This window comes from Marmota marmota, unplaced genomic scaffold, assembly GCF_001458135.2.
Source record: "Marmota marmota marmota unplaced genomic scaffold, marMar, whole genome shotgun sequence".
NCBI lineage: Eukaryota > Metazoa > Chordata > Mammalia > Rodentia > Sciuridae > Marmota > Marmota marmota.
In genome coordinates, this window is record NW_026000102.1 from 4,737,687 (window position 1) to 4,755,320 (window position 17,634).

General features: G+C 47.2%; 2 protein-coding genes across 3 annotated transcripts in view; both read left to right on the top strand.

Moving 5' to 3' along the window:
• Nucleotides 1-205: 205 nt before the first annotated feature.
• Nucleotides 206-17,241, top strand: Nol9 (nucleolar protein 9). Of its 2 annotated transcripts, XM_015501455.2 has the most exons (12): nucleotides 208-624; nucleotides 1,230-1,449; nucleotides 1,742-1,869; nucleotides 3,938-4,073; nucleotides 4,190-4,286; nucleotides 4,971-5,068; nucleotides 7,869-8,030; nucleotides 9,917-10,214; nucleotides 10,799-10,910; nucleotides 12,531-12,708; nucleotides 14,176-14,309; nucleotides 15,109-17,241. In XM_015501455.2, the coding sequence occupies exons 1-12, from the start codon at nucleotides 241-243 to the stop codon at nucleotides 15,253-15,255; spliced, it is 2,094 nt and encodes a 697-aa protein (XP_015356941.1). In that variant the 5' UTR covers nucleotides 208-240; the 3' UTR covers nucleotides 15,256-17,241. The 2 variants fall into 2 exon arrangements, with proteins under 2 accessions (XP_015356942.1, XP_015356941.1); XM_015501456.2 differs by lacking the exons at nucleotides 14,176-14,309; nucleotides 15,109-17,241 and adding an exon at nucleotides 12,849-13,802 and having other exon boundaries at nucleotides 206-624.
• LOC107155427 (ubiquitin-conjugating enzyme E2 variant 1-like) overlaps nucleotides 16,528-17,634 on the top strand; it is a 9,294-nt gene continuing 8,187 nt past the window's right edge. Inside the window, exon 1 of the mRNA XM_048783561.1 lies at nucleotides 16,528-16,630. Coding sequence (XP_048639518.1) covers nucleotides 16,528-16,630 — 103 coding nt within the window. The remainder of the gene's footprint in view (nucleotides 16,631-17,634) is intronic.

Below are 17,634 nucleotides of genomic sequence, written 5' to 3' on the forward strand. Positions count from 1 at the left end.
CTCCAGCCGGCCCGGGTTGAACTTTTGCATAATGTAAATGGGGCCCACTGTGGGACCTCAGAGGCCCCCAGGCCAGCAATAGCCTCTGCGGAGGCCTTGGGGCACCTCATGTTCTGCCGGAGGTCGTCGGCAGAGGGCGCCAGCCACCCCCGAAGCCGCTCCAGCAGGCCGCCCCTAGGGCCACGGAGGGAACGACGGGATCTCGCGAGATTCTCGCGCGGCGGGCACAGAACGGACAGCATGGCTGACTCGGTGGTGCAGTTGCGGCGCGGCCCTAGCCGCTCTACGTGGCTGCGGGTCCGCAAGGCCCGGCCCCAGCTCATCCTCAGCCGCCGGCCCCGCCGCCGGCTCTGGACCCTGCGCTGGAGCGGCCGGCGGCGCCTGCGACGACGCCTGCTGCAGGCCCACGCGGCGGGCGCGGACTGGCTCGAGGACTCCGGCCAGTGCTCGCGCGCGGCGGCGCCGCGGAGGCCCAAGGCCGCGGACCCCGAGCCCGAGCCCGGCCCCGAGCTCGGCCCCGAGCCGGAACCGGCTGCCTCCACGAAAGGCCCCCAGAACCTCCCCTCCTGGTCCGTGCGGCAGCTGGGCCCGGGCCGCGCGTTGATGCTGCTGCCCGCGGAGCAGGTGGGTGGCGCCTCCCTCCGGTGGCCCTGCGGCCGGGCGCCCGCGGGTGCCGGTGGGTCGTGCTGGATCGCATTTGGCGCTGCCACCCGCTTCTGAGCGGTCACCGTCCTCTGCTGCACGTGCTTCCGCACCGAGGAGCAGGTGACCTCCCGGTATCGGGCAGGAGAACGGGCGGAGCTGCCGGTCCACTCAGACCCGGCACCGGCGGGAACGAGAAAGGCTTGGCAGGCGGTGGCCTGGTGAGGAGGGTGCATGGTGCATGGAGCGAGTGCAAGGCTGAGCGCCGCGCGGGCCCTCTGCTTCGCGTTGTGGAATTCCCAGGCTTTCTCTGGAGCCGCCGGGGAGCGTGACCTGAGGTTAAGACCGGGGGCGGGGATGCAGCATCCTACCAAAGCAAGGAAATGAAGGCATTCTGTCCATCTACAACTGCAAATAATAGTAATGATAATAATATGGCATGTGGGGGCACCTTGTACTGTGTGTTCTGTTGTGTAAAACATCAGCCGCCTTTTGATATGTAAATGGCAAGTTAAGATTTTAGAATTTCTCTATCATTAGTAACAGGGTCTGTAATCATTTCCGCATTTTTTCCCTTCCCCCATTAGACTTTTACTTTTAGCGGGATCTGCCGTTTGACTTGCCTCTATGGCCAGGTGGAGGTGTTTGGTTTCCTCATCAGCCAAGGCCAGCCTGCCCAAGATATCTTCTCTACCTATACCCATGCGTACCTGACCATTAATGCAGTTCATTACTCCGTGTCTGAGAAGAGAGAGAAGGAGATGAGAAAGGAAGCCCGGATTTTGCTCAGATCTCATCTTAACTTGGGTAATGAAAAGAACTGGGTAATTTACTGAGGGCCTACTATCATAAAGTTAACGATTTTTACTGCTTACCGTGGTGTACATATTGTGCTAAATACTTTTTTAAATCCCTCCCAAGGGTCCTAGGAGTTAGAAGAGTTAACTTTGTTATTTTTCACGATTTTTCAAATGATCATAATTGCCAAGGCCTGAAGCCATAATTCCAACTCTCAAAAAGTTTACAGTTTGAAGAGATGCTGGAGCAGAGAATTTAGATGAATTGCTACTTCTACAGTGGTCTGCTTTTCTCTTTACAGAGGACAGATGTTGGGCAATGAAGAATTTTTCTCCTTTGTGTTCCATTGTGATGCTAGAACGTGTGAAAAACTCCACTGTAAACTTCCTAACCAGCTATCCAGGTTTATCTTACATTTTCACGCAAGAGGTATAACCAGTTCATCCAGAGTTTTGTTAATTATTTGCACCGAAGTTGTCATATCAAATGACTATGGAGGATGCTCTCTTGGAAGATCTATCCTGTTAGTGTGGTAGATCCTACAGAATGTCATGTGTGCCAATAGTTAGAAAGTTGTCGGTATAGAAAGGGTTATCATGAGAAATGTCTCTCCTCCCTTCCTCAGTTTCATCATCCAGCAGAGGCCATCATTTCAAGTTGTAGTTGGTTAATGGTTACTTTCTCTAAACAATGCAAGAATGACTTAAATCATTTACACATCCGTCTCTCCTTCTCATCTCTAAATTTTTGTTGGCTGTGTTATTAATTTTCTGAAGTTAAGTTCCATTACTATAAATGTCTCCCATGAGCCAGAAGTGAGTTTAATTTGTGAATTTTTTTTTTTTTTTTCTGTACTGAGGTTGAACCCAAATCCTCTCATGTGCTAGGCTTATGATATACCACTGAACTACATCAGAGCCCATAGGATTAGTGGACAGACTGGATATGAGTTGTAAGGAAGAATCACAGAGGCTGGAGTGTACCTCATTGGTCAAGCATGTCCTTGATATGCGTGAGAGCCTGAGTTTGATCTCTAGCACTGAAAACAAAACAGAAAAGAATCATGGAGTAGAACCAGGCTTGTTAGCCTCAGCATCTGGATACGCAGAGTTGCTTCTGACTGAGGCAGGCACTGTGGTGACCAGCCAGGGCATGCTGGTTGGAGACACCTGTGAGGCGTCTAACTGGAAATGCCAACTGGGCAGTGGAGTATGTGAGCCAGAATTGAGGGAAGAGGTTGGACTGTAAATTTAGGACTGGCCAGCAGAGGGGATTCAAAGGACTTTACTGTAAAGAGAAGGGGGAGAGTGAAGCAGGGTAAGTATGATCAGGAAAGTTTTGTTCTTGGTGAGATGGAATTTAAATTAGGGTTGCTGAGGCAAGAGAGTCACTAGTTCAAGGCCATCTTGATCAATTTAGCAAGGCCTGATCTCATTTAATTAAGAAAAGGGGTAAAGATGAAGCTCAGAGGTAGAGGACTCTTGGATTCAATCACCAATACCACAAAAAACAACAAAAAAGATGAAAATTTAAAACTCCATGCTTGCACAGCAAGTGGGGATGATGGGGAGGGTGAGAGAGTAGCCAGAACTATCAGGACCCCCCCCCTCCTCCACTGGGAGGGTCTGGCTACCAGGCTCTTGGCCTAAGGAGGAACGGTCCATTTGGAATAGGTGTCCAGGAAGGGCCAGGGGCGGTCAGAAGGCCATTGACAAATGTCTTCTCCCACAGTGGACATGGGATGAGGGTAGTCACTGGGTGGGGAGCAGACAGGGTGTGGGAGGTTTACATGGAGTGGGCAGTGCGGCCTTTTGTGATTGAGCTTTAATCCACTGTAGAATCCAGCAGCTTGGTGGAGCCTCAGGAAGAGGTGTGTCCAAGCCTCTGCCACTGGGGAGTGACTGTTCTGAATAACTAGGATTGGGCACTGGTTTTTCACTTATTTACAGCTCCCCACCCAGGACTTAATGTCCACTGTTGTTTTGTTCCTTATGCTCTTTTTTATTTCTCCCATACCCAGGTTGAACCCAGGGGTATATAACCACTGAGCATACATCCAGCCCTTTTTATATTTTATGTAGAGATAGGGCCTTGCTAAATTGCTGAGGCTGGCTTTGAACTCATGGTCCTCCTGCCTCAGCCTCCCCATCCACTGATATTATCACCAGCGTGTTTCACGGCTGTGGGCCTGGGTTGAATTTTTCCTATGACGATCATTTTTAGGTTTGCAGTCCTTTTTGTATTCTAAGGAGCCTTCTGCAGAGATCCTGGCAGTTCTGGAGTTAGTGTGTGCTGTGGGGCCATGGTGCCGACCACAAACGGCTTCAGGAGGGGTTGATGGGCTTGCCGGTGGGTTGGATTTGGAGTGGTGAGAGAAAGGGAGGGACCAAATTTACCTTTCATATTTTACAACTGTGTTAGGGTTTCTAAACTTAGAAATGATGAAAAAGGTACATAGTTTTCACTGTTTCTTAAAGTTTAAATTGTTATATTTCAGATTTCAACTTTCCAGATTAATGCTGAATATTTTGCCTTGAAGTCTGTTGGCATCAGAAAAGAGAAAAAGAAAAAATCACTTAATTTAAGTGTGAGTGCCCTGTCAGCCCTGGAGGAGTTGGTCAGCGTTTCTTCTGGTGAGTATGTTTTGGTAAATTTGGGCGTTGTCCACTGAAGCTTCAGAGGACTCCTGCTTGTGATTAAAGGACTGAAGAAGACCAACTAATTCCAGCCCTGTGTGTTTCACCTCCAGAAGAAGCAGATGGCTGCCCTATTGTTCTGGTCTGTGGCGCCCAGGACGTTGGAAAGTCAACATTTAACAGATACCTGATTAACCAGTTGTTAAATAGGTAAGCGTGCCTTTATTCTCTTGGTGCATTGCTAGAGTTTAGGCAGGATTTTTTTTTTAAAGAGAGAATTTTTTTTTAATATTTATTGTTTAGTTTTCAGCGGACACAACATCTTTATTTTATTTGTATATGGTGCTGAGGATTGAACCCAGCGCCGCATGCATGCCAGGCAAGCATGCCAGGCGAGCGCGCTACTGCTTGAGCCACATCCCCAGCCCTAGGCAGGATTTTTGATTGGAACAGTACGTCAGAACCTCGTCCTGCCTTCTCTATGGAGATTTGTACAAGGCTGTGCAGAGCTGCTTGCTGACAGTGATGCACTGGGAATGCAGTGACCTTGAGGCTGCAGGCTGGGCTCGGACTGCCCTAGGGCCTGTGGGTGACTGGCGAGGGCGGGCACTTGGTCTCTGGATGTTTGTGGAGCTGAGGTGCAGATGCCGAGAGTCAGTGGGGATGAGTAGTTTTGAAGATGGAATGGTGAAGAGGCCAAGTTGCATGTCTGCTGTGCAAGGTCACTGTCGGCAGGCCTGCGCTTGGTGGTTGTCTCTTGGAGCATTCTGCCTGAAATTGCTGCATGGCGTGCATTATGACTGTGTCATGTGGAACTGTGACTATCTGATTTCTCCTTTCCACAGAGTAAAACTAGTTGAGATTTTCTTTCTTTTCCTTTTTAAACATTTTCAGTATTTCCTGCGTTGACTATCTGGAATGTGACCTGGGCCAGACCGAATTCACTCCTCCAGGTTGCATCTCTTTGCTTAATATTACGGAACCAGTTCTGGGTATGTATTATGTAATTCTTCATTGTCTTGATTTCATAAAATTCAAAAATAATGATACCTGCCCAAAACTCAGTCTGACAGTATAGACTAGAGAAAGTGAGCGCAGTCCACCAAACCCAGGTCTCTGCATAGCCACACCTCCAGCCTCCACATACCCACTAGGGAGTATTTCTGTTTGGGAAGTGGAATTGCTCCTTATTTTGCTTTGTGTAAATTAAAAGCACACCTGTCCTGATATTAATGTTTTATGGGACCTTCTACAACTCTCCAAACCAAGAAATGCACAGTGGTGCAGTGCAGATTTCAGTCAGAATTCACCAGTTACCTGGTTCAGAATCCAGTATGGAATTCCTTGTTGCTTTATTTTAATAAAATATACAAATGTGTTCATCATTTTAGCCATTTGTATGTATAATTCAGAGGCATAAAGTCCATATACAATGTTTTGTGACCCTCTGTGTATCAAACTTTTAATTATTTCAGTGTGAAATGCTGTACTCATTGAACAGAAATCCCCTCCTCCCTTGTCCCCTAGTTTCTGATAGGTTCCCTGTACTTCCTGTCTATGAATTCTCCTGTTGCAGACCCTGTATGAGTGGAGCCATGCAGTGCCTGTCCTACTGTCGTCTGGCTCGTTTTGCTCAGCATTGTGTTTGCAGGGTCCTTCCATGTTGGAGTGTGTATCAAAATTCAATTCCTTTTTTACAACTGAATATTACTCCATTCCACGTGTTTTTCTACTTGTTTTTCCATGCAGCCATTGGTGGACACTTGGGTTGTTTCCATGCTTTGGCTGTTGTGGAGAGTGCCATTAGGAACATGAGGCACTGGTTCCTGTTCAAGGCTCTGCTTTCACTTTTTTGTGACTTTATATTTAACCTTGTGTTTATTAGCCAATTGCGTATCATTTTGGGGGAGGTGGATTACCAGGGATTGAACCTAGAGGCACTTTAGCACCGAGCCACATCCCCAGTCCCCGCCCCCCCCCCTTTTAAGTTGTAGTTGGACACAATGCCTTTATTTTTATTTATTTATTTTTATGTGGTGCTGAGGATCAAACCCAGTGCCTTACCTGTGCTAGGTGAGCACTCTACCACTGAGCCACAACCCCAGCCCCTTAAAAAAATATATATATATATATAGAGAGAGAGAGAGCGGGGGGGGAGGGAGGGAGGGAGGGTAGGGTCTCACTGAGGTGCTGAGGGATTGTTAATACTGGCTTTGAACTTATGATCCTCCTGCCTCAGCCTCCCAAGCCACTGGGGTTACAAGTATGCGCCACTGCACCTGGCCTCAGCCCTTTTTATTTTGAAACAGAGCCTCACTACGTTGCTGAGGCTCTCCTCGAGCTTGCATTCCTCTTGCCTCAGCCTCCAGAGTTACTGGGGTGAGAGGTTTGTGCCACTGTTCCTGACCATTTGTATATCTTTGAGTACATGTCTATTGAAGTCCTAGAATACAGCTTTTTTTTTTTTTTTTTAAACCAATGCTTGAACCCAGGGGCACTTCTAACCACTTAGCCACATCCCCAGTCCTTTTTTGTATTTTATTTATTTGGAGACGGTCTCACTGAGTTCTTCAGGGCCTTGCTGAGTTGCTGAAGCTGGCTCCGAACTCATGATCCTCCTGTGCCCCTGAATATTACAGGCAGCTGAATATTGCATATTTTTAATTGGGTTCTTTATTTCTATGGCATTTAGAAGTTGCCAAATCTAGTGTTCATGAAGCTTTTGTTTTCTAAGAATGTTTTCATTCTGACTCTCAAGTCTAAAATCTTTGTTATGCTTAGAATTCGTATTTGCGTAGTATAAGGAACAGGTCCAGGTTGGTTGTTTCTTGTATGTCTATAGATTGCCCCCACTGAACAGTCTCTAAGATCATCTGACTATATATTTCAGGCTTAGAAGTTCTATTCTGTTGGTCTGTATGTCTGCTCTTGTTTCAAGTGCTACACTGCTTTAATCACTATAGCTTTTTTTTTTTAATGTTGATTCTGTGTCCCACAACATTATTGGATTTATTTTCTGATGGAATCTTGTGGGTTTTCTACATGTAAGATCATGGCTGTGTATAAGGTCAAGTCAGCTAGTCAGCTGTAAGTAGAGACAGCCTGACTTCCTCCTTTCCTGTTGGGTGCCTGATGATCCGAGCTACGACTCCCAGAGCTGTGTAGACAAGAAGTATGAGTCAGCTTTATTCTTTTTTTTTTAATATATTTTTTTAGTTGTAGATAGACACCATACTTTTATTTTATTTATTTATTTTTATGTGCTGAGGATCAAACCCAGCACCTCGTTCATGCTAGGCAAGCACTCCACCACAAAGCCACAACCCGAGTTCTCGCCCAGCTTGGCATCGCCGGCTCTCTGATTTCAGTCTCTTCATCCCTTCCTGTTTCCTCATCTAAAAGTGGGGATCTTGCCACTGCTCACCTCAGGGCTTTTGTGAAAGTTGGGGACTATGAGCAGAGCAGTCAGTCAGCTGTGTATCCAGGAGCATTGCTGGAGGTCCATCCTCACCCTCTCAGGAGGGGATCCCTGGGCATAGGGAAGGCTTCTCTTTGCCCACAGGGCATCCTAGTGGGGAGAGCCAAGGCAGCAGATGTTCAGCAGGTAGGTGAAGGAATGGCCACGGAGGGCATCATTGGTAACTGTATGGTAAAAGTGAGCCTGTCTTCAGGTTCAGATGAAAGTTTACTCTTCCAAAAATGGAACCACAGCTGTTCCTGTTGTGTGCTTTGGATGGTTGCTCTCCAGCGGCATCCCTAGCCTGGCCTGTTACTCTGCTCTTCATCTTCCAGGACCACCGTTCACCCACCAGAGGACACCACAGAAGATGGTATATTATGGGAAACCTTCTTGTGAGAACAACTACGAGAATTATATTGAGATAATAAAATATGTGTTCAGCTCTTATAAGAGAGAGTGCCCGCTCATCATCAACACTATGGGCTGGGTGGCAGGTAATGAGTGGCACGGGGAGCGTGACCAGCCTGAGCAGCACATGGGTGTGGGTGCCATGGGTGCTCGATGAGCACATGCTGTGCACGTGCAGGCCAGGGTGGCCTAGCTGCCTCCTCAGACCTCAGCGTTTCTTTGTGCTGAAAACATTTTAATAGCTTTTCTTCTAGCTTTTTTGAAATACATGCATTGTACGTTGTCCTTATTAGTAGTCACCCTGCTGTGCAATAGAATGTCAGAATTCATTTGTTCTATGGAGGGAACATGCCTGTTGACCAGCCCTTCCTTGTCCCTTCCTCCCTCTTCTCCTCAGCCTCTTGTCACCACCTTTCCACTGTCAACTTTTTTTCTTTTTAGTATTGGGGATTGAACCCAGAGGCCCTCAACCACTAAGCCGCATACCCAATCTTTTTATTTTTTTATTTTGAGACAGGGTCTCACTAAGTTGCTGAGGCTGTCTTTGACCTTGTGATCCTTCTGCCTCAGCATCCTGAGCCACTGGGATTACAGGCGTGCCGCTCTTATTTTTTGAGGAATTGCCATATTTTTTTTGTGTGTGTGTGTGGTGCTGGGGGTTGAACCCAGGGTCTTGTGCATGCAAGGCCAGCACTCCACCAGCTGAGCCGTATCCCCAGCCCCTGCTGTTATAATTTGCATTCCCACCAACTGTGTGTCAGGGTTCCCTTTTTTCTATATCTTTACCAGCATTTTTGTCAGGTTTTTTTGTTTGGGGATTGAACACAGACATGCTCTACCACTGAGCTGCATCCCCAACCCTTTTTATTATTTTTTATTTTGAGACAGGGACTCACTAAGTAGCCCAGGCTGGCCTTGAACTTGAGATCTTCCTGCCTCAGCCTTCCAAGTAGCTGAATAGCTGGTATTACAGGTGTGTGCCACCTTGCCTGCCTATTTTGTTGTTTGGATAATAGCTGTTCTGTCAGAGGAGATGTCTCACTGTGGTTTTGGTTTGCGTTTCCCTGACAACTGGTAATGTTATGCATTCTTCCATCTACACCTGTTGGACTTTTGGATATCATTTGAGGAGTGTCTAGTTATTTTTTTGTTTATTTTCGGGGCTGGTACCAGGGATTGAACTCAGGGGTACTTGGCCACTGAGCCACATCTCCAGCTCTGTTTTGTATTTATTTAGAGACAGGATCTCCCTGAGTTCCTTAGCACCTCACTTTTGCTGAAGCTTGATTTGAACTTGCAATCCTCCTGTCTAAGCCTCCTGAGCCACTGGGATTAGAGGCGTGTGCCATCATGCCTAGCTTGTTTTGTTGTTGTTGTTGTTGTTGTTTTGTTTTTGTTTTTTGCAGTAGTTGGACTAGACCCTAGACTCATGCTAAGCAGCTGCTGTACCACTGAGCTACACCCCTAGCCCTTTTGCCCATTTTTAGTTTGTTTTGGCTGTACTGGGATTGGACCCAAGGCCTCACACATGCTCGGCAGCCACTCTAAAGCTGCATCCCCAGCCCTACTATTGCTTATTTGTAATCAGATTACGTGGGGATTTTTCTTTTTATTTGCTTGAGCTCCTTATATATTCTAGATAAAAAAATATCCAGTTATCCATCTTTTTGTTTTCTGGTGTTTTTTTTGGGGGGGGGGTTCTAGGATAGAACTCAGGGGCCCTTTACCACTGAGCCCCTCCCCTTTTTAGTTTGAGATGGCATCTCACTAAAGGCTGGCCTTGAACTTCCCTTCCTCCTGTCTCAGCCTCCCAGATCGCTGGGGTTGCAGGCATACACCATTGTGCTCAGCAGCAAGCTGAGCTGTTAAACCCTGATGGTCTCTTTGCCTGAGGGTGACTGTCTCTGTTTCTGGTTGGAATGAGGCTCCTCTCTAATCCCCAGCTGTGCTCATATCATCTCCTTCCTCACAGACGAAGGGCTTCTGCTGCTCATTGACCTGATCCGGTTGCTGTCTCCCACCCACGTCATTCAGCTCAGCTCTGCCCGGAGTAAACAGATGGCCAACCTCACCCCGGATTATGTGGATGACATGGATGGCTTGTATACAAAAAGCAAGTCCAAAGTTAGGAACCGTGGCTATGAACTTCCAGAATTTGCAGATAATTTGGAATTTGCTGACGAAGATAAAGAGAGTTCAGTTCTTTTTACTGGACATAAACTTATATGTGTTTATTCAGAATTTTCACCCAGAAAATCTTCAAGGAATAGGTAAGTAAACCATCTGGCTGAAGAGCTGTTTCCTTCGATTGAATGAGGCATTTTGTTTTCACTTCCTTAGAAGGATAAGGCCACAAAAACTTCATATCTGGCCTGAGGGTATGGCTTAGTGGTTGAGTGTTTACCTAGTGTGCATGAGCCTGTGGGGTTCTATCTTCAGCATTACAAAAGCAAAATATTTTCAAACCTATCATAGTTATGCAGTTACTAAGGAGAATCCTTATTTTCTCAATGGAAACATCCAGAGATGTCCTCCAGCTCTTTGCCAGTAGCTTTAGCTTAAGGAGAATCTTGAAGCTTATGTTTTCTAGCAGGGCTGTATCAAGGCAAGACTGAGGATATAAAGGTGGGGGTGTCTTTGTGGGTGTGGTGCTGGGCTTGAACCCCAGGTCTCATTTGTGCTGGGCAATTGCTGTACCACTGAGCAACACCCCAGCCCTAGGGAGGGCATGTCTTGGAAGAGCACAGCTCAGTGTGTTGTGTAAAAGCCACCTAGGTGGTGACCACACTTGAGTATCTGCATGGACAGTGGATATGGAAGAAGTTACTTACATCCTTCTCATTTACCTTTGCAGGGAGTCACATAACAGAATTTTTCGAGAACTGGCAGTGTTAGGTTATCTTAGCCAGCTGCTGCCCCCAGTGCCAAAACCACTCAGTCCTTTACATGGCCTGACGCCCTATCAGGTATTTGGGACACGTGGGAGAAATTGTCTGTTTCATTTTTCTCGTGACTTCCTACATGCTGTGCACCCTTACTCTTGACTCATTTAAGTTAACCCCTTAACTCTTGGCTCATTTAATCCTCAGAACCACCTGTGATGTAGGTTCTATAATCATCTCTATTTTACAGGTGGAGAGACTAAGGTGTATAGAGGCTAGGGGACCCAGCAGAAAGTTAGCAAAGCTGGTATTTTACCCCGGCAGCCAGCTTGGTGCTGGGCGTTCACAGCTCCATGCCTGTTACTGGTGTTCTTCTGTTGTTCCTAATCCAGTGTCAGTTCCAACACTTGCATTCGTCAGCTGTGTGTGACTGTGTGTGGGCAGTGTCAGATATCACAGAAGGCTTGTAGGCAGCATTTCTTAAAGGAATGCTTTGTGCTCTGCTTTGTTTTAAGCCTGTGTTAACTCCCGTTCCTGTCCCCATTTTACAGATTGTGAGACCAAGGGACTTTGAGTTAGCTTGCCCACAGTAGCCTAGTACAAGTTTAGGTGGGCCTCAAGCCCAAACATGCCTGGAGAGCCCAGAGTCCACTCTGCTGAGTGGTCTGTCTGCTTTGGAACAGCTACTCTGTGCCAGGTCCTTTACAGGGCCCCCTCACATGGAATGACTGTGGTTACATGGTAGCCTGAGAGGAAGATGCCCTTAGTGTCCCCACTTAATAGCTCCAAAAGCTGCACACAGCCAGGTGGAGGCCCTGCCTAAGGTCACACAGGCAGTGTTGGCAGACCTGGGTGGGCTTCCAAGTCTTCTCCGCTAGACAGGCAGGTGGTTTGATGGGGTTTCTGATCATGGGGTCATCTATTTGCTTGGAGATGACTCTGTAACTGAACTTGAAACTTACCTGCCAATAGTTTTATCACTTTTTTGTTTTATATTTACTTTTCTTTTGGGGGGTGCGGGTACTAGGGATTGAGCCCGGGGGCACTTTACCACTGAGCCACATCCCCAGCCTTTTTTATTTTCTATTTTGAGACAGGGTCTCCCTAGGTTGCTGAGGCTGGCCTGGAACTTGCAGTCCTCCTGCCTTAGCCTCCCAAAGAGCTAGGATAACAGGTTTACTTTTTAAGTCTAAATAATACATGTAAGAAAATAACTTCTCTACTTTAAAATTTGAAATTACCTAGAAAGTTGCATGTTTTTCATTTACTTTGTGCTCTAGGAATGTAGTCCATCCCACTTCATCTACTGTGTTTAGGTTGGGAAGCGTATGGAGCCTGTCTCGGGATTGCTTCTCACTTTCTTACATCAGAACACTCAGTGGATAGATCTTACTTATACTTGGCTGGAAGTCTCCCTCTGCTTTATCTGATTTAGGACATCTTCAAGTTTGAATTTATTTGTATCTGTAGATAGGAAAGTGCTGGGGATTCAGTTTAGATTTCTAGCAGGTGTGCTGGTGCACAAGCACTGTGTGTATGTTAGGGTCTTTATTAAAGCGTGCAGCCATGGCCAAGTGCTGGCTAGTGCTTCATTTGTTATTTTGGTGGGCAGTTTGGCAGATGTAGATGGCAAGTCAGCTTGTGAAAATTAAAAATAGTTTTTTGAAATAAAAATTAATAGAAGGGTTCACATTTATTTTCCAGGTCCCTTTCAATGCAGTTGCCCTCCGGATTACTCATGCTGATGTCGCCCCCACTCACATACTGTATGCTGTGAATGCCAGCTGGGTTGGCCTTTGCAAGATCCTGGATGATGTCAGAGGCTACACAAGGGGGCCCATCCTGCTGGCACAGACTCCCATCTGTGACTGTTTGGGGTTTGGTGAGTTCAGAGTAAAGCTTGTCCCTAACCTTGCTATAAAGGACCTACTTCAGCCATAGATGATTGGTCTTGACATTGTAGCTATCTCTCAGCTAAAGAGGTCTGAAAAAACATTGCATTTTTTTTCCTTCTCCTCGCAGCTCCTCTGTGTCTAGAATTCCCACTGGCCTTGACCTGGCCCTCTCCCTGGACACCTTTCCCAAGGCCATCCCATCTACTGCTGGGACTTCTCCATCTTTGGACTGACTGCTCCCATACTACACTTCCACCATGACTAGTCTGCCTTCCAAACCCCTTTGCAAGTAGACACCTCCCCATGGGGGTCTTCTGTCCAGACTGAGGCTCTGGTGTTAGTCAGACCCCTTGCCCTACCTGGGCTCCCCTCACCGCATCCGGCACCTCCAGTCCGTTGGCGGTTCTTACGGTTTCTATTTTCAAAATATGTGTGGTTCCTGCCCATCTTTTCCCAATGGTAGCCAGGCACTGCATTTCCACAGGGGCTACTGGGAAAGCTTAGCTGGAGTCTCCTAGTTCCTCTCTTCAAGCCCTCCCCAAAGTCAGGTGACCTGAATGCAGAGGTGATGCCACTGCCCCTTCTCCATCTTCACCTCATGGAATGCTCCAGCTCAGAGGTCGATGATGTCAGCATGGAGTTTTGGAAGGCTAAGTAACCCACAATTATCAAAGTCCTTAAATAATTAAATGTACATTTCAGGTCTGTCCAGCATTACTTCTCAAAAGCATTTCCACAGAAATCATGCAGTTTGGTACCAAGTACAGGGAAGAAAGCAGTGATGGGGAAAGGTAGAGTCCTATCTCATCTCCAGGGTGCTTCTCTCAGCTTGGTTACAATAGTCCATGGCTTTTGCAGTAGCTCATTTTGGTTCCTAACAGCTGAATAGGGAAAGGTGCAGAGTTTTTGAGTTGCACTTTATATTCTCAAACCTTAATACACTTAAAACTGAAACTTGTTTTCAAGGCCGTTCTACAGTTTTGTTTTGTTTTTTTCCTGGTATTGGTAATTGAACCCAGAGCCTCAAACATGCTAGGCAAGTGCTCTACCACTGAGCAATACCTGCAGTACTGCCCCCACCCTTTTATTTATTTTTTATTTTTTTTTTAGAGAGAATTTTTTAATATTTATTTTTCAGTTTTCGGCGGACACAATGTTTTTATTTTATTTTATGTGGTGCTGAGGATCGAACCCAGCGCCCTGTACATGACAGGCGAGCGCTTTACCGCTTGAGCCACATCCCAGCCCCACCCTTTTATTTTTTTAAACTGAGACATGGTCTCACTAAGTTGCCCAGGCTGGCCTCAGACTTGCTGTCCTCCTATCTCAGTCTCCAGAGTAGCTGGGATGACAGGCATATGCCTCTGTGTCTGGCCCCATTCTGCAATTTTTAGTGGCAGGGAGCTTTGATGTCTCTGGAAAGACTGATTTTAGTGTTGTGAACTGTCTTAAAGGGATCTGTAGAGGCATTGACATGGAGAAGCGGCTGTACCACATCCTGACCCCCGTGCCCCCAGAAGAATTGAGAACTGTGAACTGTCTCCTGGTGGGGGTCGTTTCTATTCCACAGTGCATCTTCAAGAGCCAGGTAACTCCTCCCTGCCCCACCCTGGGGCAGCCCTTCAGGGAGCCTGATTGGGCCATGGCAGAGGGTGAGCAGCTGACTTGAGGCAGCTCTCTAGGGAGTGGAGCCAATTAGAGTGTCATGGTATCCTCCAAGTCCCAGGGATGCCAGCCATGGCGTGTGTGGTCAGAAGCCCCAGGGTGGAGCCATTACCACAGGAAGGGGTCCTGGGAAGCGCAGTGGTGGCCTCTACAGGACTGTCCCTCTTGTGAACAGTCTTCAGAGGCACCCAGCATCTATGCAGCCCACAGTTAATATAGGAGCAAAGGGGCAATAGAGCTGGGGTGTTCCTTTGCTCTCACCTGCTTGGGGATGCAAATGCACAGCATACCCACCTCCTCTTCTGGGGCTTGGTGTATTTGGGGAGCCAAATCAAACAGAAAGGAGGCACTTGCACACTTGTAGGTAGGCCTGTGGCTTCAAGAGGCCTTTTGAAGCCAGAGGCATAGTGGTGCATATCTGTAATCCCAGCCACTCAGGAGGCTGAGGCAAGAGGATCGCAAGTACCAAGGCCAGCCTGGACAACTTAGTAATACTGTGACTCAAAATAAAAATGATGCAGCTCAGTGGCAAAGTACCCCGGGTTCAGTTCCCAGTACCACAAATCAGTGAGAGTAGCGAGGCCCCTGAGGGAGGGAGCAGTGCCTGTGGCACCAGGCTGAGACCCCTCTTCCCCTCACATTGGCTCCCAGGTGCGGAGAGCATACTCTCGAGGCCCAGGCTGAACAGGTTTCCATGTGTTCTCTTTGTGTTTCCATTTCAGCGAGGACCTGAAGGGACGATTCCCTACGTCACAACAGATTATAATATTAAACTTCCTGGAGCATCAGGGAAAATTGGAGCAAGAGAATTTGATGAGACACAGGAAGGGAAACTGAATCGAAGACCCAGATTCTATCAGAAAAAGTAAACAAATTTCAACAAGGGAAGAGAAGTTTGTACCAGGAAGCTTGGTGTGGAGCCTGACACCAGCAGACCTGGTGGGTTTTGTGGCAAATGATGATGACCTTACGTACAGGTTTCCTGTGGAACTCGTGAGGGTTGTATATTGAAAAGCTGCAAATTTCTCTCTCAACACTACGTGGCCTAGAACATGGCCCTGATGTTTGTATGGTTAATCATACTTGCAGTCTGGTGTTTTCTAAAGGAATTTAAGGCAATGAGCCAGTCATGGTACCACACCCCTGTAACCCCAACAACTCAGGAGGCTGAGGCAGGAGGTTTGCAAGCTCAAGGCCGGCCTCAGCAAGTTAGGGACACCCTGTCTCAGAATAAAAAATAAGAAGCGGGGGCTGGAGTTGTGGCTCAGTGATAGAACGTTTGCCTAGCATGTGTGAGGCCCTGGTTCAATTCTCAGCACCACATATAAATAAAGGTCTATCAACACCTAAAAAGTATTAAAAAAATAAATAAGGAGGGCTGGGGCCTGTAGCTCAGCAGTAGAGCACTCCTGTGTTCAGTGCCCAGTGCCACAAAAAACAAATCAAGCAAGCAGTGGGGAAAAGTTTGTATACTATTAAAATAGGAAGAATTGGGTCAGTTCCTCAAAAAATTCTTCTAGGATCTGGTTATTGGAATATCAGGATAAAAATAGAGAAATTGGGGGCAAGCCTGCATGCCAAGAAGGTCGGAAACTGATGGGCAGGACCTCTAGCCTGAGGTTGGGAGTGCCTGTGGCCTCAGTGGGCAGGTGCAGGCAGGGAGCCTCCGCTCTGTCAACGCCATCAGACTTCTCCCAGCCACATGGATCATAAGTTAGAAAGAAGACTGTATTTGTATTTGGTCTGTTGCTTTAATAGATAAAGATTTGGCATCAAGAGCCCTTTTAATCTGAGGTGTCACTCAAATTGTCCTCAAATTTGAAAAAGTTCCTGATGACTCTTTAAACCTAAATCTGCTTCCACTGACACCTCACCTCCTTGAAGGTCAAAGAAAGGGCTGCGGGGCAGAGCTCCAACCTTGGCCAACAGCTCTTGTGAAGAGACCGAGTCACTACCTGGGACAGTTGCACCTAAACCTTGCCTAGGAGCAACTCCGACCCTGCCTTTGGGGCAGCTGTCATCACATTCCCTTCTCCCTGGAGGTGGTAGTCCCCATCCTCTGAGAAATGGGACCAGCTTGTTCCTGCACCTGTTGCCCTGGGGTGGGTGCTAAGAAGCATTTCAGACTGCCATGGGGACCAATGAGGAGTTCCAGCTCCCAGTCCAAGAGGCGGGACACCAGCTCACTTACCAGTGTTTGTCCTGTGGTCAGCGCCTTTGTGGCCCCTGGCAACCTGCAGGCCTGTAGCAGGGCTCACAGATGAGCACAGGATGCCTCGGGGCAGGATACTCAGACCCATGAAGGGCTCCCTTCTTAGCCTTCACCTTAATCTGAAGGCAGCTGTGTTGTGTCTTTCTGGGTTGTCAGTGCAAAGAATTCAAGACAGTTTGCCACTGTCAGCAAGTCTGGGAGAGGGAACTTTGCTTTTAGCCTTTAATTGTGGACCTTGAAATGTCACTCCCATCCATAAAGAAACCAAGTCAGCACTAGGGGGCGCTGCCAGCCTGCGGTGGGGCTGGGAGGGGTGCCGTTGAGGGGACCCAGGCACGCCTCTCTAGGGATTTGGAGGTTCTGGAGGTGGCTCTTTAGTCAGCTTAGACCACAATAGTGACATCCTCCTGTGATCTCATTGTCAGTGGCCTTCAGGGTGCTCAGAAAGGGTCAGATTGGACTTGGTCCTCTGATTGGGCAGGCCTGAGGTTCAGCAACAAGGGGCTCTCTGGGGGAGGCATCTTTGCCAGGCCCTTGGCCATTTTCTTAAGTGTGATTTCCACAGTAGAACATGCTTATAGATGAATATGACTTGGGAAGTAAAAACCTTTGGTTAAATGTCAGTTTTATGGTTTTAAAATCAGTTCTTTTGGGGCTGGGATGTGGCTCAAGCGGTAGCGCGCTCGCCTGGCATGCGTGCGGCCCGGGTTCGATCCTCAGCACCACATACAAACAAAGATGTTGTGTCCGCCAAATACTAAAAAGAAAAATAAATATTAAAAAATTCTCTCTCTCTCTACCTCTATCTCTCTCACTCTCTCTTTAAAAAAAAAAAAAAAAATCAGTTCTTTTACAAAAATCTATCCATGGGAAAAAGACGTGAAAATAATTGAGAAGATTCTCAAAATCTAGGACTTACTTCATAAATAAAGATGGTCCAAGTTGTTTCCATTTGTTCTAAGGTCAGACTTCCTGTGAATCAGTTTATCAGTGTGTCCCCTGCAGCCATCTTTTTTTTTTTTTTTTTTTTTTTTTT

Excerpts from the sequence above, each read along its gene's own strand:
- Nol9 (XM_015501455.2), top strand. The coding sequence starts at position 241 with ATGGCTGACTCGGTGGTGCAGTTGCGGCGCGGCCCTAGCCGCTCTACG. Across the intron at positions 5,069-7,868 it reads TATTACGGAACCAGTTCTGG|GACCACCGTTCACCCACCAG; the intron begins GTATGTATTATG and ends TTCATCTTCCAG. Across the intron at positions 12,709-14,175 it reads CTGTGACTGTTTGGGGTTTG|GGATCTGTAGAGGCATTGAC; the intron begins GTGAGTTCAGAG and ends ACTGTCTTAAAG.